The following is a 27,862-nucleotide window of genomic DNA, read 5'->3' as shown; positions in this document are numbered from 1 at the left end:
AGTAACTAGTAAGTCTCAAAGCAGCTTTTCCTTCTCTCTTCCTGACCCCCAGTCCTCCTCTTATGGTCCTGATTTCAATTCATACATATAATATTGTCCATTATGAAATGTACACCAAGTCTAGATCTTTTAAAAGGTAATTAAAATTTCTCCTCCAGTGTCCCGGGGCACACCGCACTTTGGAGACTACAGGCACACCTTGGAAATACTGCAGGTTTGGTACCAATCCACCACAATAAAGCAAATAGCGCAATGAAGCCAGTCACAGGAATTGTTTTCCCAGTACACATAAAAGTTATGTTTACACTGTACTGTAGTCTATTAAGTATGCAATAGCATGTCTAAGAAAACAATGTACATACCTTAATTTAAATAATACTTTATTGCTGAAAAAAAATGTTATCATCACAACCTTCAGCAAGTTGTAATCTTTTTGCAATATAGTACTAGCCCTGAAGATAAACCAGTCTCCTTAACACTGGATTACAAGGCCCTTCATAATCTGTTCCTGGCCCACCTCTTGGACCCATCGTGACACTCTGTACTGCCTGTCTCTTCAGGCCCATGCTCTGGTTTTTCTCAGCTTGCTGCTTTGCTGTCCCATCTGCCTAGTGTTTTCACCCCTCTTCTCCACTTTGTCTGGCTAGATCCCACTTTCTCCAGAAATTCTACACCTCCTACCCATCTTTTCTTTCCCCACCAAGCTTATAAAGAGACACAGATATCTTTACAGTGAAAGCTTAGGTGGTAATCACCCTACTCGAGTGATCAAACTTAGCATCACCAATAATGGAGCAACCCCATTGCTCCTTGACCTTTCTTGATATGTGTCCTTCTTATATCCCAGTGATACCTTGTACATGCCTGTCCTACATAGCTGCATTGTATTAAAACTATGCATGTGTCTTTTTCAGGTGAATTCCTTTAAGGTAGGAACTGTGCTTTATTCATTAAATATATCAACATGCATGGCATAAAATAGAGATAATACCTTTTGAATGTTAGACATGCAATAAAAATATTACAGTGAGGTCAGGGAGGAAATAATTGCTAGAGGTTGAGGTCTCCAGGGAAGCTTGACTCATCCCTTAATTGTTAAGCATAGCAAACAATGCTTTTGTCATATTTTCCTGGAGGCAGAGAATTGAAGGAAATATTCAAGGTTGACAGACTCTAAACTTTAACTGTGTTTAAAAAGAACGTTTGAATTCTTAGAGCAACCTAGTGAATTTAATTAACTAAAGATTCCAAGTATGTGGGCTTTCTAGTTACTGAATTCTGGTTAACTGTAATGGTGGAACGCGTAATTGTGTTCTGCTGAAGAGTTTTTTCTTCTGTCTTCTCTAATTATTTCTTATGTAAGTCTTTTCTTTCTTTAAGGATGATAAGCTCCCTGAGGGCAGGAGTAATGTTATAATCTACTGTTATATCTTTAACACATTAGACCCAGAGTAGATAATAAATAATTGTTTGCTTGAATTTTAAAAATATTTTCTAATTTTACCCTTTACCAAACATTTTACTCCCCATCTAGTATAGGTGGAAAAGATAAAACAGAAGAGATTATATTTTTAGTACCCATTAATAGTGACGAAGATATCGATATTTATGGCCTACTCCAAGAAAAAAATCTTAATTTTTTTCCTGCAGTCACATACTTTTTAAAATAATATCTTCTTTAGATTATGTGGGAGCCTGGAAGAATATTCATGTAATCTTTCTCCATGCTCCCTCATTTTCCCCCTTGGCCATTTTATTATTCCTTAAAACTCTACCAAAGGGACAAAAGGTACAGAGAGAAGTGTTGAGGCCTTTTTGCTAATGGATCTCATTAAAAATTTAGAGAAGAAAAAATGGATTTAATTGTTTAAATGTTATTTTTGAATCATCTGTGTTTTAATCATTCTGTTCTTGTTCTTTGTTGTCAGTAATATGAGTACATTGATTTATGATCAATTTAGGCAATCTCTGTTTAATTTTTTGTACCATCTTCTCACCAAAGGTTTTCATTGTTTTGTACACAGTAGATCACTTTACTTTCTAATACTCTCTAATATCCCTATGCAACAGGTAGAACAGAAGGAATTCCCACTTAATAAATGATCAGAACTCAGGACAACCACTGTAGTTAAAGATATGACTATGTCAGGGCCCATTGAAACAGACTTTGAGTAGGGAGCGGTGGGGCAACAGTGTATATACTCCACCTAACGGTAAACGGTATTCGGATATTTTTTTAAAACAATGTGTCAAGCAGTCAAAGCCGGTGGTGGTGCCCTCTTTGTAACCTGTGGATAAGAGTCTATCTACCTATCTTGTTCAGGATTCTTTCTACTATATTTTCATTTAAAAATAAGTGCATTTGTAGAAAGTATAACTATAGGAAACTGACTTTTGTCAAAATTATATTCGCCTTTACTCTGGTGCTAAGTTGCTTACTTGTTTTTCACATTCTCTTGGTTTATGCTCATGATGGGATAATAGGCTCTTCACATTGTATGTTAAACAAATGGTGCTTGAGTACTTATTCACAGTCTGTTTTAAAACTCATTCTTAGTATTGACATAGAGGATATCTAACTGTATTTGTAGCATATTTATCTAATAAGAAAAGAGCTTAAAAATACAGAGGCACCCAAAAAGATGGGTGCACTATGTGTTTCCTTTTTGTTTTGTTTATTTATTTTCAACTTTATTGAGAGATAATTGACATATAACATTATGTAAGTTTAAGGTGTAGGATGTGTTGACTCGATACATTTATATATCACCAGTTACCACAGTAGCATTAGCGAACACCATCATGTCATACAATTACATGATTTTTTTTCTTGTGGTGAGAACATTTGAGATCTACTCTCTTAGCAACTTTCAAGTATGTAATACAATATTGTTAACTATAATCACAATGCTGTGCATAAGATCCCCGAAACTTATTCATTTTCTAACTGGAAGTTTGTACTCTTTGATCAACGTCTCCCCATTTCTCCCACCCCCAGCCCTTGGTAACCACCATTCTATTCCCTGTTTCTGTGAGTTTGGCTTTTTTGGATTCAACATGTAAGTGATACACGTATTTCTCTATCTGACTTATTTTGCTTAGCATAATGCCCTCAAGATCCATGTTTTCACAATTGGCAGGATTTCATTTTTTCTCATGGCTAAATAATGTTCCATTGTGTGTGTGTGTGTGTAGGTGTGTGTATACGTGTGTGTGTTTATATATATTCAATATACACCGCATCTTGATCCATTCAACCACTGATGAACACTTAGCGTTTTCTTATAAGCATCTACTGAATGAATGAAGAGCCGTGCAGATGCTTACTCAGAGAGAATTTATTCTTTACATAGAATTTGAATGAGCTCGGTGATCTAGCTTCCCAGTCAATAGAATAGAGGCTACATGTAGAGAGACTATGGAGTAGGGGTAGGGGTGGAGCCTGCTAGAGGCAGGCCTGGCAAGTCATAGTTACAATAGTATTATAGTAAGGGGTAGAATATATTAAGAAAAAAAGAAATAAAACACCAAAACAAAAAACAGTCACTTGTGGTACAGTGGCAGGTAATTTCCTGAGAGGATATCACTCTCTTGCCGACAGTGACTATGTCATCAAGAAAAACATTTACCAGTACTATTTGCACAAGAAGTCAGGAAAATTCATTTTATGATACTCAAAATAGTTAACTTTAGAATGTTTCAACAAAGGGAAAAGTTTTCATTTCCTGGAAAACTCATTTAGGGGGATGGGGTAGGAAAGACAGAAATCTCATTCCTTGGCTCCCTTATAAAAGCTTAATGACTAACAGTCTTAACCAGTTTTTCCATAAACCATGCAATCAGTTGTATAATAGAAAAATGACTTTCATATACAGTGTATATTTAGTCAGTGTTGCTACTCTTAGTAAAATTCTACAAGCTTTTTTCATTGGGGAATGTACTTTGAGAACATCATCTGTTTGTTGATAAAGCATCTGGTGACGTGTTTCCGTAAGGGTAACTAATTTGGAGTTTTAGGAGGTCCTTGCACAAAGACAAAAGTAGTAGGGTTTCAGACACGGCAAAAGGGAAGTTAGAACTCTGATATTTTCAGGGCCCCTTTTGTTTTATTGTTTAAATGCTCTCCATTTAGTTTTACTAATTTCCTGAGCCATGTGGCGAAAACAATAGGTTTCTGGAACAAAATGCCTCAAGCTGACTCCCAGCTTTGTTGCCAGAGGCTTGGATAGGAGACATCACTTAAAATGCCGAACACAGCAATATCTTGGGCTTTTAAGACAGTATTATTCAAGTTACTTGTTAGTATTGAACATGGTGGATTGTGACCAATCTTAATGTATAATGCTTTGCTTTAATAGCACTTAGTGGTTTTTCTTTGATGAGAGAGGGTTCTTATAGTTTTATTGTTTAAAATAATAGAATCTGAGTGTCAGAAGCAAATGTGAAGGCCCTTTTGTCCAATCTTCTGCCTTAATTTAGATTGTTGATGTCCCTGTTGTGAATGAATTGGCACACTCATCATTTAACAAAAGACATGCTACATTTGCAAGAATCTGTAAACAGTCTACCTGCCAGGATCCACAGAAGAACATGCAGTTAACTGGCAATAGAGTGACAGCAGGTGCTGAAAGCCCAGATTTGGACAGGTGGTTGGACACTTCCCATGTCACCATCTTTGGGAAGGAAAATGAATCAGGAGTTCATCTGTTGAAAAAACTAGTCCTGATATAACCTACTTGCTCTGAAATATGTCATGCTACTTACATTTATTCAGCAAAATGGCATATATTTAACCAGGATTTTTATTTGGAGAGAAACCTGTGAACTATAAGGTATTAAAGACCATCCTCAAGAGTTTAGCACCAAACTCATTCCCTTACCCCAAATATCTCCAAAACAGGGATCAGGAGACATGAGAGCAGCTTTCAGCCAAGCATATTCTCTGCTGTTACTGACTGAGGGCAGACTTACAGACTCGGCTATATTTTCATGGCTATGGAGAGGATGAGAGGTAACATAACCAAAGCAAAAGACAGTTTATGGTATAATGTGCACCAGACTGGGTTATACAGAGATTGGAGAAAGGCTCCTTTACAATTTCAAAAGTTTTCTAAGGGCTAACAAAAAAACTACAATAACTCATTCAGTTGCATTCCTTTAACTCTAAGGAGGAATGTATCTAATTAACCCATTCTGGGACAATATATGTGTTTTATTTAGAATCTGGTAATCAGAGACCTCGAGTTTCTTCAAGCAGCTTAGAGTTTTTAGTGTAGGAATATGTGGTGGTAACTACAAGTTGCTTATTTATCTGAGAATTATTCCATAGCCTGAGTGCAGTACTAGTGTTTTCTGAAATAATATTCCTATAGGGTGGACCATAGGTGGGAATTGGGAAAGGCTTTTGATGCCTCGTAACATGTATTAATCAGCTAAAAAGGAGAGGAGTAGGACAAGAAAAGGATGGAACAAATGGACAGTACCTTCCCCATCTGTTCCTTCTTTAACCATTTTCAGCCATCTAGGGAAAATACGTTCTTTTTTCCCCTTTAATTAAAGTTTTTACTGAAGGGCAATATATCTCCATAAAAGTATATAAATATTAAATGTGAAGATTATTAATTTATCGCAAACTCAGCACACGCTTGTAATCTATCACCCAGATCAAGAAACAGAGCAATTGCCACATCCGAGAAACCTCCCCTGGTTCCTTCTTAGTCACTACTTCCACCATCCTCCCCAAATGTAATCTCTATGATAACTTCTAAAATCATAGATTAGTTTTGCTTCTTTTTGAATGTTTTATAAGTGGAACCATACAGTATGTAGTATTTTGTGTATAGTTTCTCTCATTTAAAATTATGTTCGTGAGGTTCATCTCTATTGTATGGAGCAGTCGTTTGTTCATATTCATTACTGCATAGTATTGTATGAACATACCACAATTTATCCATTCTATTATGGTGGACATTTAGCTTATTTCCAGTCTTTGGCAATTACAAATAGTGCTGCTATGAACATTCTTGTATGTGACTTTGGGTCACATTTCTGTTGAGGGTGAAATTTCTGGGTTATTGTGTATGCCTATGTTCGGTTTGGGTAAACACTGACCATTTTCTAAAGTGGTTATACCAATTTACACCCTGCTCAGCACTATATGAGACTCACAGTTGTTCCACATTCTCGCTAAAATTCGATGGTATAAATTTTTTTTTTCATTCTTGTAATTCTGCTGGGCATGTAGAGATATCTCTGTGGTTTTAGTTTACATTTCTCCAATGACAAATGAGACTGAGACCCTTGCCATATGTTTATTGGCCATTTGTATTACCTCTTTTGTGAAGTCCTTTTTCAAACCTTTTGCCTATTTCTCTATTGGGTTGCTGTCTTTTCTTGTTGAATTATAGGATTTCTTTCCATATTCTGTATATAAGTCCTTTGTCAAATATGTATATATTGCAGATATTTTCTCCCTGTCTGTAGCTTTCCCTTTAGGGGAAAGGAGGGATTTTTTAAAACCATTTTTTTTCCCTTGGAAAATTTTAACCATACACAAAAGTAAAGAGGTTAATATAATAAATTCCCATATACCCAACTTCAACAATTGTCACCTCACAACCAATCATGTTTCAACTATATCCCTTCTGAAAATCACCCTTTTCTAGTGCCCTTATCTGTCCTTTTGTTTCCATTATTAATCCTTTGGGCCTTTATTACCTCATTCAACATTCATTTGTTTATTCTTCATATACTGATTGGATTAATTCCAGTTGAATTAATAATAAAATCCAATGAATGTATTTTTGTACTTATGTTATCTGCGTTCTCTGCATGTGGTGACTCTATTGACCACTCCCTTCTTGAAATTCCTTTCCCTTAGGCTTCTCTGAAACTACCTAGTTTTCCTCCTACTTCTCCCATCCTTCCTTCGTAATTTCCTTCCTGGGATCTCCTTCCTCCCTTCCTCCTTCAGAGTTCTCTTCCAGTTCTCAAGTCATTTGGGTGATTTCATCAGTATTCATGTCCTTGACTTCCACTTATATGCTGATGGCTTCTGAGTCCATTTCCAGTTGAGAACACTGTCCAATACCAGACCTATATAGAGCTATCTTCTGAGCATTTCACTTGGAGGGTCCACAACATCCATGGCACACTTGCTGATTGTGGCCGCCTCACACCCTGTCACCAACCTATTCTCCCATTCTTCCATTATACTAGAATTTTAGCTGAACAAATATCCAGCTATCAACTATATTTCTCAGCTCACATTGTGGTTAGGTGTGACCAGTGTGACTAATTCTTGTCAATACAATGTAAACAAAGTGATGCATGTCACTTCTGGATCTTGACTTAAAACACTGGGTATGTGTATTATCACTATCTCTTCTGCATCCAGCTTGCCAGATATGGTGATGACTAATGCCGCCTTGAAAGTTAGGTGTGACCAGTGCACAGAGCTGCCTCACCAGCCTGGGTCCCTGCATGACCTCACAGAGCAGAGCTACCTGACTATGGAGAGTACTAGACTATTCCACAAACAAATACACTTAATATTTAAATCATTGCATTTTGGGGTCTCTCTGTTATAGCAGATTAGCCTTTAACTATTACAGCATCTCAATCATACCATATCAAAAATTTACTAATCATCCTTTCACCTAAATATCCTGTGTCTATGGTTCCAGTGTGAGTAAAGGCTCCTGCGGTTACCTAGTCATTTTTCCTCCATCCCTACATCCAATTTTCCTGAGTGCAGTTCATACTGCTCCTTTTTTTTTAAACAGTTTAATTTTTTTTAATTTATTTATTTAGGCTGTGCTGGTCTTAGTTGTGGCATGCTGGATCTTTGTTGTGGCATGTGGGATCTTTAGTTGCGGCATGCGGGACTCTTAGTTGTGGCATGCGGACTCTTAGTTGTGGCATGCCTGTGGGATCTAGTTCCCTGACCAGGGATTGAACCCGGGCCCCCGGCATTGGGAGTACGGAGTTTTATTTACTGGACCACTAGGGAAGTCCTGATACTATTGCTTAATAATGACTCAGGACTTCTACTTCTGGCCATGTTGGAGTAACTGGTACTAGACTGGTCTTCTTGCCATAACTGTAAAACCAGACAAAAATATATGAGCAGTTGCTTTCAGGCAGTGGACAGTAGGCAGCACAAGACTGAGATCACTGAGAGAAGGGCAACTAACAGGGTACACCCCACAATTACCCAGCTCACTGCAGAGAGCAGTTTCCTGACTGCAATGAAGAGAGCTTGATCCCAGCAAAGCACAGTAAGATTTAACCATGATGTTGCATGTATATATAGTTCATTTTTTTTTCTTTTTTAAAATTTTATTTATTTATTTATTTATTTATTTATTTATGGCTGTGTTGGGTCTTCGTTTCTGTGCGAGGGCTTTCTCTAGTTGCGGCAAGCGGGGGCCACTCTTCATCGCGGTGCGCGGGCCTCTCACTATCGCGGCCTCCAGACGCGCAGGCTCCAGACGCGCAGGCTCAGTAGTTGTGGCACACGGGCTTAGTTGCTCCGCGGCATGTGGGATCTTCCCAGACCAGGGCTCGAACCCGTGTCCCCTGCATTGGCAAGCAGATTCTCAACCACTGCGCCACCAGGGAAGCCCCTATAGTTCATTTTTTGTATTGCTAATTAGTATGCTATTGTATAAATATACCATAATTTATGTATTCATTTGCTGACGGACATTTGTTTCCAGTTTTTGCTGTTATGAATAAATCTGCTTTGAATATTATTATACATGTCTTTTGATGGACATGAACACTTACGTTGAGTATATAACAAGGGAAGGAATTGCTATAACGTAAGGTTTATGTATGTTTAGCTTTAGTAGATCCTGGTAAAGAATTTTCCAAACTAGTTGTACACTCTAATCAGCAGTGTATAAGAATCCTCATTGCTCCATATTATTTTCCAACACTTGATATTGTCAGTGTTTTTAATATTAACCATTCTTTTTTCTTCCACTTCAACTGAGATATAATTATAGAAGTCTAAGGTGTACAGCATAATGATTTGACATTTATATGTCATGGAATGATTGCCACAATGAATTTAGTGAACATCCATCATCACATAGAGATACAAAATTAAAGAAATAGAGAAAAATGTTTTTCCTTGTGATAAGAACTCTTAACATTTACTCTCTTAACTACTTTCATATATAACATAGAACAGTGTCAATTGTATTTATCATGTTGTACATTACATCCCTAGTATTTATTTTTAACTGGAAGTTTGTACCTTTTGAGTACCTACATCCAATTTCCTCTTTCCCCCACATCCTGCCTCTGGATCTCTTTTTCTATGAGCTTCTTTGTTTGTTTGTTTTTGAAGTATAACTATCCTACAACACTATGAGAATTCATGGTGTACAACATAGTGATTTGATTTTTCTTTGCAAATTTTAAAAAATTAAAGTATAGTTGATGTACAATATTATATAAGTTACAGGTGTACAATATAATGATTCACAATTTTATACTCCATTAATAGTTATTATAAAATATTGGCTATATTCCTTGTGTTATACAATATATCCTTGTACCTTATTTTATACATAATAGTTTGTACTTCTTAATCCTCTGCCCTTATAATGCCCCTCCCCGCTTCCCTCTCCACACTGGTAACCACTAGTTCTCTATATCTCTGAGTCTGCTTCTTTTTTGCTATATTCACTAGTTTGTTGTATTTTTTGGATTCCACATGTAAGTGATATCATACAGTGTTTGTCTTTCTCTGACTTATTTCACTTAGCATAATACCCTCCAAGTCCATCCATGTTGTTGCAAATGGCAAAATTTCATTCTTTTTTATGGCTGAGTAGTATTCTGTTGTAAATATATACCAAATCCTCTTTATCCATTCATCTTTTGATGGACTCTTAGGTTGCTTCCATATCTGGGCAATTGTAAATAATGCTATTATAAACATCGGGGTGCCTATATCTTTTTGAATTAGTGTTTTTGGTTTTTTTGGATATATACCCAGGAGTGGAATTGCTGAATTCTATGGTAGTTCTACTTTTAGTTTTTTGAGAACCTCCATACTGTTTTCCACAGTGGCTGCACCAATTTACATTCCCACCAACAGTGTAGGGGGTTCCCTTTTCTCCACATCTTCACCAACATTTGTTATTTTTTTCTTTTTGATGATAGACTTTCTGATAGGTGTAAGGTGATATCTCATTATGGTTCTTATTTGCATTCCCTGATGATTAGTGATATTGAGCATATTTTCATGTGCCTGTGGCCATGTTCATTTCCTCTTTGGAAAAATGTCTGTTCAGGTCTTCTGCCAATTTTTTAATCGAGTTGATTTTTGATCTTGAGTTGTATGAGCTGTTTATATATTTTGGATATTAACCCCTTATAGGACATATCATTTGCAAATATTTTCCCCCATTCAGTAGGTTGTCTTTTCATTTTGTCAGTGGTTTCCTTTGCTGTGCAAAAGCTTTTAAGTTTAATTAGGTCCCATTTGTTTATTTTTGCTTTTATTTCCTTTGCTTTAGGAGACGAATCCCCCCAAAAATATTATTACCATTTATGTCAAAGAGTGTTCTGCCTATGTTTTCCTCTAGGAGTTTTATGGTATCTGCTCTTACATTTAGGTCTTTAATCCATTTTGAGTTTATTTTTGTATATGGTGTTAGAGAATGTTGTAATTTCATTCTTTTACTTGTAGCCGTCCAGTTTTCTCAGCACCACTTACTAAAGAAGCTGTCTTTTCTCCATTGTATATTCTTGCCTCCTTTGTCATAGACTAATTGACCATAAGCATGTGGTTCTTTTCTGGGCTCCCTATTCTTTTCCATTGATCTGTGTGTCTGGTTTTGTGACAGTACCGTACTGTTTTGATTACAGTAGCTTTGTGGAATAGTGTGAAGTCAGGGAGCATGATTCCTCCAGCTCTGTTCTTTCTCAAGATTGTTTTGGCTATTGAGGGTCTTTTAAAAATTATTTGCTCTTGTTCTGTGAAAAATACCATTGGTATTTTGATAGGGATTGCATTGAATCTTTAGATTGCCTTGGGTAGTATGGACATTTTAACAATATTAATTCTTCCAACCCAAGGACACAGTATATCTTTCCATCTGTTTGTGTCATCTTCAATTTCTTTCATCAGTATCTTATAGTTTTCTGAGTACAGGTCTTTTACCTCCTTAGGTAGGTTTATTCCTAGTTTTTTTTTTCTGTTTGATGAGATGGTATATGGAATTGTTTCCTTAATTTCTCTTTCTGATATTTCATTGTTAGTGTATAGAAATGCAACAGATTTCTGTATATTAATTTTGTTTCCTGCAACTTTACTGAATTCATTGATGAGCTCTGGTAGTTTTCTGATGGTGTCTTTAGGATTTTCTATGTATAGTATTATATCATCTGCAAACAGTGACAGTTTTACTTCTTCCTTTCCAAACTGGATTCCTTTTATTTCCTTCTCTTGTCCGATTGCTGTGGCTAGGACTTCCAATACTATGTTGAATAAAAGTGGTGAGAGTGGGCATCCTTGTCTTATTCATGATCTTAGAGGAAATGCTTTCAGCTGATCCATTCCTTTGTATCATTTAGTCTACTGTTGATTCCTTCTAGTATATTTTTCACTTCAGTTATTGTATTTTTCATCTCTGATTGTTCTTTATGTTTTCTAACTCTTTGTGAAAAACTTCTAACTTCTTGCTCTGTGCATCCATTCTTCTCCTGAGTTCTTTGATCACACTTAGGATCATTACCCTGGGCTCTTTCTCAGCTGGATTGACTATCTCCATTTCACCTAGTTCTTCTTCTGGGGTTTTATCTTGTTCCTTTGTCTGGAACATGTTCCTCTGCTGCCTCATTTTGCCTACGTTGTTATTTGTATTTTTATGTACCTGGTAGGTTAGTTACATTTCCCAACCTTGGAGAAGTGGCCTTCTGTAGGAGACGTCCTATGTGTCCCAGCAGCACACTCCCCTCTCATCACCCTAGCTATATGTTCTAGGGGTTCCCCCTGTGAGGGCTGCATGGCTCCTTCTGTTGTGGGCTGACTATGTGGGCAGTCTGGTAGGCTTGCTTGGCCCCTAGTCTGATTGGTTGCCAGACCCTGCCTTGTGTGGAGGCTTCTGACTGCTGGCTGGGGAGGCTTAGTCATGAAATGACTGACTGTAGAACCCCAGGGGGCCCCAGGGCTAGTGCTGACCCACTGGTGGGCAGAGTCACGGCCCAGAAGACTCTGGGTGGGTGAAGACACTGGTGGGTGAAGCCAGGTCCCGGGGTTAGTGCCAGACGACTGGCAGGCAGAGTCAGGTCCTGGAGTCTGGCTGCAGGGCCCAGGGATCCCAGAGCTGGTGTCAGATCACTGGGGCGGTGGGGGTGTGGGGGGGGGGGTGAGGAGGAGGCTGGTTCCTGACGCTATTGGGTACAGGATCCAGGGTGTCCTGAAGCTTGTGTTGACCTAATCGTGGGCAGGGCTGAGGCCCAGCTGGTCCCAGGGCAGGGTCTGGCTTGCTGTGGGCAGGCTGGATCCACAGGCTGCAGGACTGTGGTTTTCTTGCGTCTGGTGTCTGCCCCCTGGTGGGTAAGGCTGGTCCAGAGGCTAAAGTAGACTTCCTGGAGGGCTGGGCCGGTGCCTGCCCACTGATGGGTGGAGCCAGGACCTGGCCCTCTGGTTGGCAGGGCCGTGTTTAGGAGCAGGTCTAGAGGCAGCTGTGGGCCCAGGATGTCTTTAGGCAGCCTGTCTGCTAATGGCTGGGGCTGTGTCCCTGTGCAGTTAGTTGCTTGGCCTGAGGCATCTCAGCACTGGCACCTACAGGCTGTTGGGTGAGGCCAGGTCTTGGCACTGATGAGCTAGAGGGAGGATCCCACAATGATGGCCTCCAGCAGCAGTGTCCATACGGTAGAAAGCTCCCATATATGGCTGCCACCAGTGTTTATGTCCCCAGGGTGATCCACAGCTGCCCCCTGCTTCTCCAAGAGGCTCTCCAAGATCAGCAGGTAGGTCTGGCTCAGGCACCTATCAAATTACTGCTTTTGCCCTGGGTCCCAGTGCATGTGAGATTTTGTGTGTGCCCTTTAAGGGTGAAGTCTCTATTTCCCAGGACTCCTGAAATTAAGCCCCAATGGCCTTCAAAGCCAAATTTTCCGGGGGCTCATCTTCCCAGTGCAGGACCCCCGGGCTGGGGAGCCTGATGTGGGGCTCAGAACTCTCACTTCTGTGGGAGAACCTCTTCACTGTGACTATTCTCCAGTTTGTGGGTCACCCACCCAGGGGTATGGGGCTTGATTATATCACGAGTCTGCCCCCCTACCCATCTTGTTGTGGTTTCTTCTGTATGTCTTTAGTTGTAGAGCATCTTTTCCAGTAGGTTCCGATCTTTTTCATGGATGATTGTTCTAGAGGATGGCTAATCTATGGGGTTTTTTCTTGTATGTTTGTGTGGCTTAAAACAATAACTTATTATTTTTTTTAACTGAAGTATAGTTGATGTACAATATTATATAAGTTACAGGTGTACAATATAGTGATTTACAATTTTTAAAGGTTATACTCCATTTATAGTTATTATTAAATATTGGCTATATTCCCTGTGTTGTACAATATATCCTTGTAGCTTATTTTATAGATAATTTGTACTCTTAATTAAATGTATTTGTATAGTTTTTAGTGGTTGCTCTAGGTATTACCATATATATATAAAATTCATCACAGTCAACTGATGTCATCATTTTACCAATTCAAGTATAGAAATCTTACCTCCCTTTAGGTCCTTTTTCCCTCACCTATTTATAATATAATTATTTTAAGTATTACCTCTATTTAGAACCACATTAGACAGGGTTGTAATTTTTGCTTCAACCATCAAACACATTTTGAAAGATAAAAGGGGAGCAAAAGCCTACTGTATTTTTCCATATTTTTGCCTACTCTGATATTTCTTTCTTCCTAATGTTCCTAGATTCCTTCTTTTATTGTTACCTTTTTGTTTAGAGAACTTTCTGTTTAGAGACATCCCTTTCTTTTAGGGTAGTTTTCTGGTGACAAATTCTCCTCCTCTCCTCTTCCTCCCCTCTCCCTCCTCCTCCTCCTTCTTACTATGATTTGCCTCCTGGTAAATTGAAATTTTTATCATTATGTAACTTCTTTATCCCAAAAAAGTTATTTTGCCATAAAATCTATTTTGTCTGATAATATTATAGCTATGACATTTATACCATTGTCTTTTGTGACTTCTACTTTTCCTGACTTTTCTGTGTCTTCTTTCCTATCTTATTTGGATTAGTATTTTTAATTCCATTTTTTCCTTTACTATTTTGGAAGCTTGCTTTTATTTCACTGCTTATCCTTACAGGTCTAACAAATTTATTTAAAAATCTAAAATTATTGGGACTTCCCTGGCGGTCCAGTGGTTAAGACTCTGCGCTTCCACTGCAGGGGGCATTTGTTCCATCTCTGGTCAGGGAACTAAGATCCCACATGCTGCATGGTGTGGCCAAAAAACAACTAAAACAAAAACAAAACATAAAATTATTCAATATCTTTACTCCTTCCCAAAGAATGTTAGATCAGGGCTTCCCTGGTGGCGCAGTGGTTGAGAATCTGCCTGCCGATGCAGGGGACACGGGTTCGAGCCCTGGTCTGGGAAGATCCCACATGCCGCGGAGCAACTAGGCCCATGAGCCACAATTACTGAGCCTGCGCTACTGGAGCCTGTGCTCTGCAACAAGAGAGGCCAGGATAGTGAGAGGCCTGCGCACCGTGATGAAGAGTGGCCCCCACTTGCCGCAACTAGAGAAAGCCCTAGCACAGAAACGAAGACCCAACACAGCCAAAAATAAATAAGTAAATAAATAAATAAATAAAAATTAAAAAAAAAAAGTTAGATCAAGTATGTCTTGTTTTCAGTATCTCATTGCTGATGGGAAATAAGGGAAGGCGTGTGAATCCCCTTTGATCATTTTAAGTCCAATGACTTCTTGCTCAGTTATCTTTTTAACTCTCCAAATTCACTATTATTGTTTATTCAATAAGCTTTTAGATTAGCCATATGTTCACTAAATTATTTGTCATGATTTCTACTTGTATCTAAGGCCTTCCTTCAAAGATCATTGTCATTATTTCTAAAACACATTCTTAAAAATTGTTTAGTGTTGATTTGTTTGGGGATTTTTTTTGTCGGTTGTTAGTTAGTTTTCCCCTGAAGATGTCTTTATTTTGCCTCATTTGGGGATGATAATTTAGCAAGGTATACAGTTACAAGTTAATAGTTTTTTGTTTGTTTTCTTTTCTAACCACTCTGCAGATGTTCTTTCACTTTCTTTCATCTTCCATTGTGGCTATTGAGAAGGGTACTGTCAGTCTGACTGTTGTCTTCTTGTATGTAACCTATTTTTTCTCTCTGGTTATGTTTACAGTATTCTCTGTGTCTTTGATATTTTGTACTGCCACTTTAATGCATAGTTTTAAAAATTTACCTTGCCTGCAATTTATGTACTTCTTGAGTCTTAAGATTAATATCTTTGATAAATTGGGGAAATTCTCAGCTATTATCCTTTCAAAATCTTTTCTCTCCAATAATTTTATTTCAATCTTTCTGAAACTTCAATTAAACATATAATGGATATCCATGTTCTAACATCCATGTTTCATCTTCTTTCCTGTATACTCACGTCTTAGTTTATTTCCAAGGCATTTTGGATAATTCAGATCTATCTTCCTACTCACTTATTCTTTCTTTAGTAATGTGTGATCTGTTGCTTAATTCATTCACTGAGGTTTATTCAGTGACTAAGGTTTTTCTTCTGTTATTTTTTTTACATCTAGAAATTCTTTGTTCTTTTTCATTTTTATGGTCTCTTGTTCCCTTTAAGTCCCTCTTTTATTTCTGTGAACATTTTAAGTGTAACATTTTTATTCTGCATTTGAGAATTCTAATATCTGATGCGCTTTGGACTATAATTATGATTCCTTTTAAATTTACTCTTGGCCTTAGATGTTTGTTTCCTTGTGCATTTGGTAATTCTTGTTTATCTTAATCTGTAGGAATACTACAGTGCCTGGATTTGGGGTATGTTCCTTCAAAATGAGCTTACTATGCTTCTGCCAGGTACTCGTGATGTTATCAACCAAGAAACAGTTTAAATTAATATCTAGGCTTGGGATTTCCAACAGTATGTGACTAGTATACATTTAAACCCACATGAGGGCAGATTTATAATTATGATTTTTTTTTTACTGGCTTTTTTTCTTATTAAAAATTATTTATTTATTTATTTAGCTGCACCACACAGCATATGGGATCTTAGTTCCCTGAGCAGGGATCAAACCCATGCCCCCTGCAGTGGAAGCCTAAGTACTAACCACTGGACTGCCAGGGAATTCCATAATTATGATTTCTTAAAGAAGTCTTCTACTTTTTTCATCAGAGCTGTGACCTAAAACAAACATCTTCTTCTTGGTCCCCTTTGCTAGTAGATAGACTTTTTTTCTAGCCTGCTCTTTCACCAAGGATGAGGTCTTAATGGCTCCTATCTTCAGGGGGTCTCAATTTTGCTTCACCATTTTACCCTGCCAAAAGCCTTGCCTCCTGTTCCTCTAACCAATATTAAGACCAAGCATACTATTTGATTCCATTTACGTGAAGTTCAAGAAAGGCAAAACTAATCTATAGAGACAGAAATCAGAATGATGGTTATCTTTTGGGGGTATTGACTAGAAACAGGCATGATGGAGCCTTCTAAGGTTTTGGAAATGTTTTAAATATTGATCTGCATAGTGGTTTTATAGGTTTACACATATGTAGAAATGCATCAGGTCATACACTTACTTGTGCACTTTACTATCTACAAGCTATATCATATTCTTTTTACAGTACACAAACAGGGTTCTTGGCTTCTGTTATTGGCAGATATTACTGATTTCTCTTACTTTTTTGAGAGATCAACCATGCACATAAAATAGTGCTGGCTGTATGTTATCAAGAATCTCTCTGTGTTTGCAGTGTTTTTCAGAATATCCAGTCCACTGTAATGTTGAATGTGTGAGTTGGATGCTACTCTTCCATTTCTGATACTGTGATACTGACTTTTGGAGACTTTAATAAAGTATTCCTTAAAAATTCAGCTCGATTTTTTTTTTTTTTTTTCTAAGTTCAGGCTTTGTCTCTGCTGTGCTGTGGAGAAATAAGAAAAGGCATGTAACCTCCCATGAGAGGTGCTTTGGTGGTGGAAATAGTGCTCTAGATGGCAGTGTGGGATGGTTGCAGTGATTACTGTGATTTCCCGGGAAAGGTACATCCTCCAAGCTAGAGTCAGTCCTCAGATATCTACGTACCCTTCCCAAGTGGAAACTGTCCTTTGGGGCCACTCATGAAGGATAGAAATTTGTTGTTGTTTTTTAAAGGATTAAGCTAACCAGTCTGCCTCCACCCTCTATCACCTTCTTCTTTAAAGTGGGGGACCCATGTGTATAAATGAGGATTGTTATAGGTTGAAATGTACCCCTTCAAAAGATATGTTGAAGTTCTAACCCCAGGTACCTCAGAATGTGATCTTATTTGGAAATAGGGTCATTGCAGATGTAATTGGTTAAGATGAGGTCATGCTGGCTTAGGGTGAGCCCTCAATACAATATGACTGGTGTGCTTATAAGAAGAAGAGACACAGAGGGGAGAACATTGCTATGGGCTGAATTGTGTCCTCCCCAAATTCATTATATGTTGGAGCCCTAACCCCCAATGTGATGGTATTTGCAGATGGGTCCTTTGGGAGATGGTTAGGTTTAGATGAGGTCATGAGGTGAGGACCTCATGACGGGATTAGTACTCATAAGAGGAAGCAACATTAGAGTTCTCTCTCTCTACCATGTGAGGACACAGCAAGAAGGCCAAGCCAGGAAGAGAGCTGTCACCAGGCAGGCACTTATCTTGGACTTTCAGCCACCAGAACTGCAAGAAAATTAATTTCTGTTGTTTAAGCCACCCAGTCTATGGTACTTTGTTTTGGCACCCCAAGCTGACTAATACAAACACCACATAACAACAGGGGCAGGGATTGGAGTGATGCAGTGCCAAGTCAAGGAAAGCCAGTGATTGATGGCCATCACCAGAACCTAGGACAGGGCAAGGAGCAATTCTACCCAGAGTCTCAGAGGGAGCATTGCCCTGCTGACACCTTGATCTTGGATTTCTTGTCTCCAGAACTGCGAGAGAATAAATTGTTTTAAACCACCTAATTTGTCATACTTTGTTATAGCAGCCCTAGGAATCTAATACAAGAGTCATTGTAAGGTTGGTGGAAGAAGGTTGCAAGTGGGGAGGAGATGACTCAAGGTCTTTCTTTGCCTTATCTCAAGTCATAAACTGTGATTAGGAGTCCCTCATACCTGAAGGTTGGTCAGAAATTAAGAAATCCACTCCAAAATTATTATATAAGGCAAGGAAGGGAATTCAATTTCCCAAAGGTCAGTTTATATCTAACATTTTCAGAGTCCATCTGTTGTATAAAACAAGGTGCATCTTGTTTTTATTAGGTCAAAATTCCTGCCAGGAATTGGATTGTGACTTTCTTGCCCAAAGCATTTCATTTAACAGTCTACCTGGTGAATGGGGAACAGTTGTGAGCCAGGAAGCTCACTAAGGTAGGAAATCTTACTGAAACGAGCAAGGACAATCTGGGGAATGAAGGAAAAACAGTCCTTTCTGTTGGTCATTTCAAATTTAGGGAAATATTTAAAGCATCAGGCACTGAGGCAACTTTCAAGTCAAAGATATGCATCTATATATCGTATTTTTCAGGGATCTGGAGGAGAATGCATATAAAACCTTTTAAAATGTGTGTGCATAAATGTCTATGTGAACATATGGCAAGGGAGTGTGATCCTGTTAAATACTTGCTGTGTTTGGCAGGAGCAAAGAGCTAGAATGCCTGCTCACTTAGTTCTTCCCACCCCCTCAGATGTGAGTCTCAGCAGGTGGGAGGATCCGGTGCATGCTTCCTGAGGTCTGTGTAGGAAGGACAAATTTCAGCCGCAGCCACAGCTTTGTCCAATGCCAAGGCAATATCAGGACACGAATAGAAAGTATATGTTGCTCTAAGTGTGGAGCCTGGAAAATGCGTGGACGATGCATAGTGCCCTTCCAGTCGCTGAGGAGCAAATGCATTGATGTGTTTTTATTTATTTATTTATTTACTTACTTACTTACTTACGGCTGTGTTGGGTCTTCGTTTCTGCGCGAGGGCTTTCTCTAGTTGTGGCAAGCGGGGGCCACTCTTCATCACGGTGCGCGGGCCTCTCACTATCGCGGCCTCTCCTGTTGCGGAGCACAGGTTCCAGACGCGCAGGCTCAGTAATTGTGGCTCACGGGCCCAGCTGCTCCGCGGCATGTGGGATCTTCCCAGACCAGGGCTCGAACCCGTGTCCCCTGCATTGGCAGGCAGATTCTCAACCACTGCGCCACCAGGGAAGCCCCTCTGATGTGTTTTTAAGGCTCTGTCGGTAGCTTTGGGCTCTGTATTTCTGTGAGATGCCACGTACCAAATCAAACTGTCCTCCACACTCTGTTTGGCCTTTGTCCTCGATGACCAACTTTAGAACAAATGCACCTTTAGGAAATGAAATGCCTGTGGCCCCAAACCCCCCAGCCCCTAGTAACTGGGAAGGGTCTTAGGCACATGTGGTTTCTTTTGCACTGGAAACTCTTCACCCCTCTGCTAGCTCATCCTTCAGGCCTCAGCTTATACAGGCATACCTCAGAGTTATTGTGGGTTCGGTTCCAGACTGCCACAATAAAGCAAATAATGCAAGAAAGCTTGTCACACGAGTTTTTTGGTTTTCCAGTGCATATAAAAGTTATGTTTACACTATACTGTAGTCTGTTAAGTGTGCAATAGCATTATGTCTAAACAAATGTACATACAAAAATACTTTATTGCTAAAAAATGCTAACCATCATCTGAGCCTTCAGCAAGTTGTATTATTTTTGCAATAGTAACATCAAAGATCACTGATCACAGATCACCATAACAAATATACTAATAATGAAGAAGTTTGAAATATTGCTAGAATTACCAAAATGTGACGCAGAAACATAAAGCGAGCAAATGTCATTGGAAAAATGGTGCCGATAGACTTGCTTGATGCAAGGTTGCCACAAACCTACAATTTGCAAAAAAAATGCAGTATCTGTGAAGCACAATAAAGCAAAATATGCTCAGGGAAGAGTCACTGAACACCATGTTCTTCCTATAGTCAGAATTTTACACACTTGCGGTAATTCACTCAATTTTATTTATCGCCATTGTTTAGTATCTGTCCTTCTCATCAGATTGTATGAGGTTCTTTCTTGTTCATCGTGGTTTTCTTACAGCCTATAGAATGTCTGACACATAGTAGGCATTTAATAAATATTGTTGACTAATTGGAAGTCCAGTGACCTCCCACCTGAAAAATTGCTGCCTTATAGTTCATTCTCAAAAAAAAGAAGAGGGATATGGTGAAGGGGACTTAAAAATATTTCTACAGATCTCTCATCTCCAGAGAGCTCCATCACACTAAAAAAAAAAAGAAAGGGAGGAAGGAAGAAAGGGAGACAATTCAGTGGAAAACGGGCAAAGATACGAAGAGGCAATTCACAGAAGAAATTCAAATAGCCAACAAATATACCAAAAGATGCTCACTTAGACTAGTAATCAGAGAAATGAAAATTTAAAACAATATTTTATACCCTCGAGTTGGCAAAAATGTAAAATATTGATTAAATTCATTGTTAGCAAGGATTTAGGGAATAGGGTGCTCTCACACACTGTTGGTAGTTCAAACTGTGCAACCTGTATGGAGGATATTGGTAGTACTTGAAAAATTTAAACTGTGTCTATATTTATTGCTAAAGGGGAAAACTGGAAACCACTTAATGTCATACGATAAGGAAATGGTTAAATAAATGTTAGTACATTCCTGCTTTGGAATCCCTTAGCTCTAGATATTAATATCAATGAAAATCTATGTAAAAAATTTTTAAAAAGAAGATTGCAAAACAATATGTAGAATATGCTCCCAAATAAGTAAAAGTATATTTAAAAAATTCTCCAAAGGAAAGATCACAAAGAATTCACACCAACTATTTAATATTATAACTATAGGTAGTTTGAGACCTTTTTCCCTGAGGAAGTGACTTGGAGGTTTTACTTTTTACAGTGAACATACACTGCTATTTTTTTAAAAAGAACTTTATTGAAGTATGTTGACATAAAGTGTACATATTTAAAGTGTCCATTTTTACTGAAGTATAGTTGATTTAGAATGTGTTAGTTTCAGGTGTACAGCAAAGTGATTCAATTATATATATATATATATATATATATATATATATATATATATATATATATATGTAATCTTTTTCAGATTCTTTTCCATTACTGGTTATTACAATATATTGAATACAGTTCCCTGTGCTATACAGTAGGTCCTTGTTGTTTATCTATTTTATATTTAGTAGTGTGTTTCTGTTAATCCCAAACTCCTAATTTATCCCTCCTCCTCCTTTCCCCTTTGGGAACCAAGAGTTTGTTTTCTATTGTCTGTGCGTCTGTTTTTGTTTTGTAAATAATTTCATTTGATCATTTTTTAGAGTCAACATATAAATGATATCATATGATAATTTGTCTTTCTCTGTCTGACTTACTTCACTTAGTATGATAATCTCTAGGTCCATCCATGTTGCTACAAATGGCATTATTTCATTCTTTTTTATGGCTGAGTAATATTCCATTGTGTGTGTGTGTGTGTACACTGCATCTTCTTTATCCACTGATCTGCTGATGGACATTCAGGTTGCTTCCATGTTAAAGTGTCCAATTTTTAACACTGTAGGTATCTGTGAAATCATCACCAGAAACAAGATAATATCCATCACCCCCCCAAATATTCCTTATGTCCCTTGGCAGTCCCTCCTTCCAGCCTCTTTCAAAACCAAGCCCTGTGCCCTAGCAACCACTGATCTACTTTCTGTCACTATAGTTTGCATCTTCTAGAGTGTTATAGAAATGAAATCATACAAAATGTACTCTTTTTTTTTTTCTGGCTTCTTTCACTCGGCATAATTGAGATTCATCCATGTTGTTGCACGTATCAAGTTTGTTCTTTTTTATTATCTACCACAATTGGTTTATCTACTCACCTGTTGATAGACATTTGGATTATTGCCAGTTCTTGGTAATTACAAATAAGGAGGCCTGTACAAGTCTTTGTAAGAACATACGCTTCTCCCCCTCTTGGATAAACAGCTGGCAGTGGAATGGCATGAGATAGATGTACGTTTATCATTTAAAGAATTTGCCAAAATATTTTCAGAGTGGTAGTACCATTTTACATCCCCACCAGAGATGGTAGTATGGGGTTGAGGCACTAAATGACTCTTCCCATCATGAGAGGAGGTAATGACAGCAGCCACCAGATCACCATTGTAGGTTCAATCAGAGATTGCCCAGCTAAAATGCGACTAGTCCTTCTTAGTCCCAGAGTCCTCTGAGAATTTGATTAAGGTTATGGTCTATGTGGACTGCAGGACCACACACACACACACACACACACACACACACACGGCAGGTAGGAATTATTCACGCAGGAAATGGCGAAGGCCCGAACAGAAGCTGTGACACTTGGGATGAAAGGGGAGGGCTGGAGTTTAAAAAAAAAAGGAAAGTTACAATTGTTGGGACTTGGTTAAGAGGGACAGGAAACATAATGTCCAGGTTTTAGTGACTAGGTCACGGTAGTGACAACAGAGGGGAGGAGTAGGTCTGCCGGGAGGAAGAGGTCATTTCTGGCTCGCTGCATGTGAGGTGCCTACGGGACAGAAGGATAAAGATGTTAGGAAAGTGGTTGTAAAAGTATTGTACCTCGTTTGGGTAGAGATACAGATTTCCGGTGCCACAACATACAGGTTTAGGTGAGCAGGCACAGCTGTAATCACCAGGTGTAGTCAATAAACTCGCATCTTTCAGAGCAACCGCCTCTACGCCTCGGGAGAACACACCTGGGTCCACAAGTCCCCTCCCAGAAAGTGCGCAATCGCGTCAAGGTTTCTGACAAAACTCCGCCGACCCGAGTCTGCGCATGAGTTCGGCGCATGCGCACCAAGGCTCCCCGCGGCCGCTCCCTGCTCCTGGCGCCCCGACTCCTAGCCTCTCAGCGGCCCCGCCCAGGCGGCTGCCCGTGACCTGCCTGGGCGCAGGGAACGGAAAGCTGGGAGGGGTGAGACGAGTTCAGTTCGCCATGGGACTGTTTGGAAAAACCCCAGAGAAGCCGCCCAAAGAGCTGGTAAGGACTACGGCGGCCGCACCGGAGTGGGTGGGTTTGTGTGGGGCGCGATAGAGTTGGTAAACGACTGGACAGTCTCCCCTCAGCGGCTGGCCAGGTGCCGCTCGGCCCCCATTTCCGGGGCCTCCCACTCGACTGAGGGGCCGGAGGAAGTCTCTTAGGAGACGGCTGTAGCGAAAGAGAACCCTGGTATTCCACTCCACAAGGGAGCCGAGGGCCGGGTTAAGACTTCCTCGGCCTCGGCTCCGGGCGCGGAGGCAGCAGCGCCGGCCTTGCCTCTGGAACCCCTTCCCCGGCGCGCGTTGGTACGTCCCGCCCGGAACCTTTCCCTGGCGCAGGCCCCGCCCGCGGACAGTTGGCGGACCTCCCCTGGTTCCGAGCGTGGTACCCGGAGGACCCCGTCCCCGCGGCGGGACGGTCCGGGCGCCCGCCGCCCGTTCCCCACCAACTGCGCCGTATTGAGAGGGAGGCTCTGGATCTCTTTCCCCTGCCCTCCAACGTTCTGTTGACACCAGACGCGCAATGATAGCAGGGACCCCACTCGGAAGAGTGGTACAGGGGATAACTCTGCATCTGGCTTAGACTTCTGAATCTGCCTGTCAACTGCGATCACGTCGGGATACTGTGGAGCGGTTCAGTGCCCTGCAGAGTCCGTGTGCCTAAATTTGTAATCTGGTTTCGCACACATCAGCTTTGTGATCTAGGCAAAGTTAATTTCTCCGAGCCTTAGTCTTGGGTGTCAAGTAGGAATGATAATAGTGTCACTTAAGAGTCATTGAAGATGAAAGGACGTTAAGTTTTAGCTAGTAGTGCTAGTTAGGGTAAATTTGTGTTTTTGTTTTGGGCCGCCCCAGGCTGCTCGTGGGATCTTAGTTCCCGACCAGGGATCAAACCCTGGCCACGGCAGTGAAAGCCCGGAATCCTAACCACTAGGCTGTCAGGGAACTCCCAGGGTAAATTATATATTCTACAACCTTGCTCTCATTGGCAGGCAGATTCTTAACCACTGTGCCACCAGAGAAGTCCAACCTTGCTTTCAAAATGCAGACCAACAACATCAGCATCACCTGGCACCTTGTTAGAAATTTTGAGCCCTACCCGAGACCTATTGAATCATAATTTGAACTCTGACAAGATCTCCAGTGATAAATATGCACATTAAAGTTTGAGAAGAATTACAGCACCCAGTACAGACTTACACATAATGGGAAACAAACCTAAAATCTTTCATTTAATAAATGGTCTCACATGTTCAGCTCTAGTAGGCCTGTTTTAAAAACCAATGTCATGCATCATGAGGTTGTTGGCACATAAAATGTGTGTTGATGTTGATCGTATTTGTTAATGTACTAGAACAGTAGGCACTCAATAATTATTAGTTCCCTCAGGCAACTTATGCAATTTCACTCCCTGGTAAAATAAAAATTGCGGAGCTTAAATGAGGTAAGAGTATGTGACATTACTTTTCAAACTGTAGAGCATTATATAGATGCACATTTTGTGGCATGTATGTATTCTGAGATGCTTATTGTAGAAGTGCATTTTTGACATTAGGAAGGATTATTACCTTCAGTGTTTGGTCTTAGGTTTGCCATTCATAAAATGAGAAGATTCTGGGAAAACAGTCTCATTACTATTTGATCTCTAGTATATGTATTACTTGAATAGCACTTAGACTGCTTTTAAATGATAAATGTAATTGCTAAGAGCTCGAAGATTGTGTACTCTTCCAATAGGGTAGCCTACCTGTGAAAGTAAATTAAAACCTGAAAATCACAGGGTTGATGCACAAGATTGTTTTTTTTAAATATGCCTGCCAGAGGGATATTATAAAGATGAAATAAACAGCCAAAGAACGTATCGTCTAGCAAGTAAGATATGCATTTCAAGAACAAGTCTGGATTGGGTATCACATATATAGTTACAGGAATTCAGAGGTTGGAGTGATCACCCCCAGACTTGTGTGACTAGAAATGATGTGGGGGACTTCCCTGGTGGTGCAGTGGTTAAGAATCCGCCTGCCAATGCAGGGGACACAGGTTCGAGCCCTGGTCCTGGAAGATCCCACATGCTGTGGAGCAACTAAGCCTGTGCACCACAACTACTGAGCCTGTGGTTTAGAACTGCGAGCCACAACTACTGAGCCCACGTGCCACAACTACTGAAGCCCGCGTGCCTAGAGCCTATGTTCTGCAACAAGAGAAGCCATTGCAATGAGAAGCCCGCGCACCGCAACGAAGAGCAGCCCCCACTCGCCACAACTAGAGAAAGCCCACGTGCAGCAACGAAGACCCAACGCAGCCAAAACTAAATAAAATAAATAAATTTTTAAAAAATTAAAAATAAAAAGAATCCGCCTGCCAATGCAGGGGACACGGGTTCGATCCTGGTCCAGGAAAATCCCCTGTGCTGCAGAGCAACTAAGCCCGTGCACCACAACTGCTGAGCCTGCGCTCTAGAGCCTGCGAGCTACAACTACTGAGCCCACGTGCCACAACTACTGAAGCCAGTGTGCCTAGAGCCCATGTTCCGCAACAAGAGAAGCCACCACAGTGAGAAACCCGTGCACCACAATGAAGAGTAGCCCCTGCTTGATGCAACTAGAGAAAGCCTGTGGGCAGCAACGAAGACCCAACGCAACCAAAAATAAATAAATGAATAATCTTAAAAATATGTTAGAGTGAAGCTGTACATTTAAAAAAAAAAAAAGAAATGATTTAGCCCTCCACTATCATATTTTCCACACACCTCCTGCCTGTGAATTGGTTCTTGACTCTCTCTCCTTTTTTTAAAAAATATTTATTTATTTATTTGGTTGCGCTGGGTCCTGGTTGCAGCACGAGGGATCTTAGTTGGGGCATGCATGTGGGATCTAGTTCCCTGACCAAGGATCAAACCCAGGCCCCCTGCATTGGGAGTGTGGAGTCTTAGCCACTGGACCACCTGGGAAGTCCAGGTTCTTGACTCTTCAGTAGGAATTTTAGTGTTAGATTATTTACTTTAACTGGTACTGGAGATACCCTGCCCAAGATTTTCTTCAAGTTCCTCTTCACAGTACTCCAAGCTATCCTTTGAGTTCTAATTATACCTTGTTCTAATTTGTCAGAAGAGTGTCTCTGTTTGCTTTACATTCAGTTTCTACCAAGCTCTTTATACCTTGTGATTTATGAGGAAATTGTTTTGTCACCTGCCACAATTATTTAGCATTGAATTTGTAATTCCAGAAAGTGCCAATAAAGCAGGAATGAGAAATACTTTTTTCTCCGTAGAGCTGTGGAAGCACAGGTGAAGTATTGAGAACCAATATATGAATAAGAAGACAAGTAATGTCTGACATTTTAGTTTTAGTTTGGCATTTTTTTGAGAGGGAGAAGGAGAAAAATTTAAAATTCAACTTTATAAAAGAAGCTAAGTAATGGAAACTTAAAAAACAAGCCAAAATCCAAGATAATGTTGGCAGAGAGAGAAGAGTTAGAGGAAAAAGAGAACTGACTAAATGCTGTAGAGTCAGCTGGGCAACTCTTGAATTAGGATCAATTTACAGTATGCCTTCCACTGGGGAGTGGTAGATGAGGTCCCAGCACAGAATAAGCAGGGGCCAGGTGCAGCCATGCCACACCATCATCATTGTCATTTAGGCTGTGGTGACAAGTCAGGTCAGGCAAGTCAGGTCACATCACATATACATATTTATGTTATGGGTGATGACACCAGAGCTTTGGTAAAGTATGCAGCACAGAGTACGTGCTAGATAAATATTGAGTGATGAATGAGTATCAGAATAAGATTAAGTGAGGTTTCAAGTCAACTTGTATTAAGATGAGCAGTGTTTCAAGGGATATTCCAGGGAAACATTAGCTGTATAAGGGGCTTTACAGACTAAAGTCTTTGCCCCCAGCTATCTCAGATACTTTGATGGAGACATCTTAGTGGTGAAACTTGTTCTATCTTAAAGTGTCCAACTTAAGACTGGATTGGGCCTGCTGAGGATGAGCCTTGTAATCCATTTAGAAACTGAGACTGTCTTAGGATGGGAATCAAGAGGACATGAGATTATGCTCGAAAGAGAGTCTTCTCTTGGACCTGAGGTTCTGCTGGAAAATTGTGCTGTCCTTACTTAGGGACTTTGCTAATTTAGCCTTTGGGTAGAACATGTAGTCACCTTTTATGGCATCAGAATTCTGAAATCATGTAAGTAAGTTATATCCATAGACTGAGTCATGACACATGGTTGTGGGTTGCTATCCGAAGGGGGAAGAAAATGAGAAAGGGAGATGGGGGAAAAGAGAAGGCTTCATTCACTTAGTTCATACAACAAACGTTTATTGAGATATTTTAGTGTGTATTGGGTTGACATAGGTTTGCAAAAATAAGACACTGGAGGACAACTTCAAAGAATACCAAGTTTTGGGGGAGGCTGACATGTGAACAAATGCTTATATTTTAGGGTAAATAAGAGCAATAATATAAGTATGTACAAGATCTATGATGTCACAGTGTGTGGGGGGAGTAACTTACTGTTCAGAGTAGGGAAGAGGACCTGGT

General features: G+C 39.9%; 1 protein-coding gene across 2 annotated transcripts in view; it reads left to right on the top strand.

The window, feature by feature from the left end:
• Positions 1-27,862, top strand: part of LOC137777301 (E3 ubiquitin-protein ligase RNF103) — a 119,206-nt gene that overhangs the window by 28,401 nt on the left and 62,943 nt on the right. The window contains exon 1 of one of the 2 annotated variants that reach the window (XM_068564100.1): positions 23,114-23,317. The exons of the other annotated variant lie outside the window; for it this stretch is intronic. Within the exon in view, the coding sequence (XP_068420201.1) occupies positions 23,114-23,317 (204 nt within the window). Of the gene's footprint in view, positions 1-23,113; positions 23,318-27,862 lie in introns of those variants that run through there. 2 annotated transcript variants of the gene reach the window in all.

Source organism: Eschrichtius robustus, chromosome 15 (assembly GCF_028021215.1).
Source record: "Eschrichtius robustus isolate mEscRob2 chromosome 15, mEscRob2.pri, whole genome shotgun sequence".
Classification (NCBI taxonomy): domain Eukaryota; kingdom Metazoa; phylum Chordata; class Mammalia; order Artiodactyla; family Eschrichtiidae; genus Eschrichtius; species Eschrichtius robustus.
The sequence above is the reverse complement of the archived record's forward strand: the minus strand, read 5'-3'. Positions and strand labels throughout refer to the sequence as shown.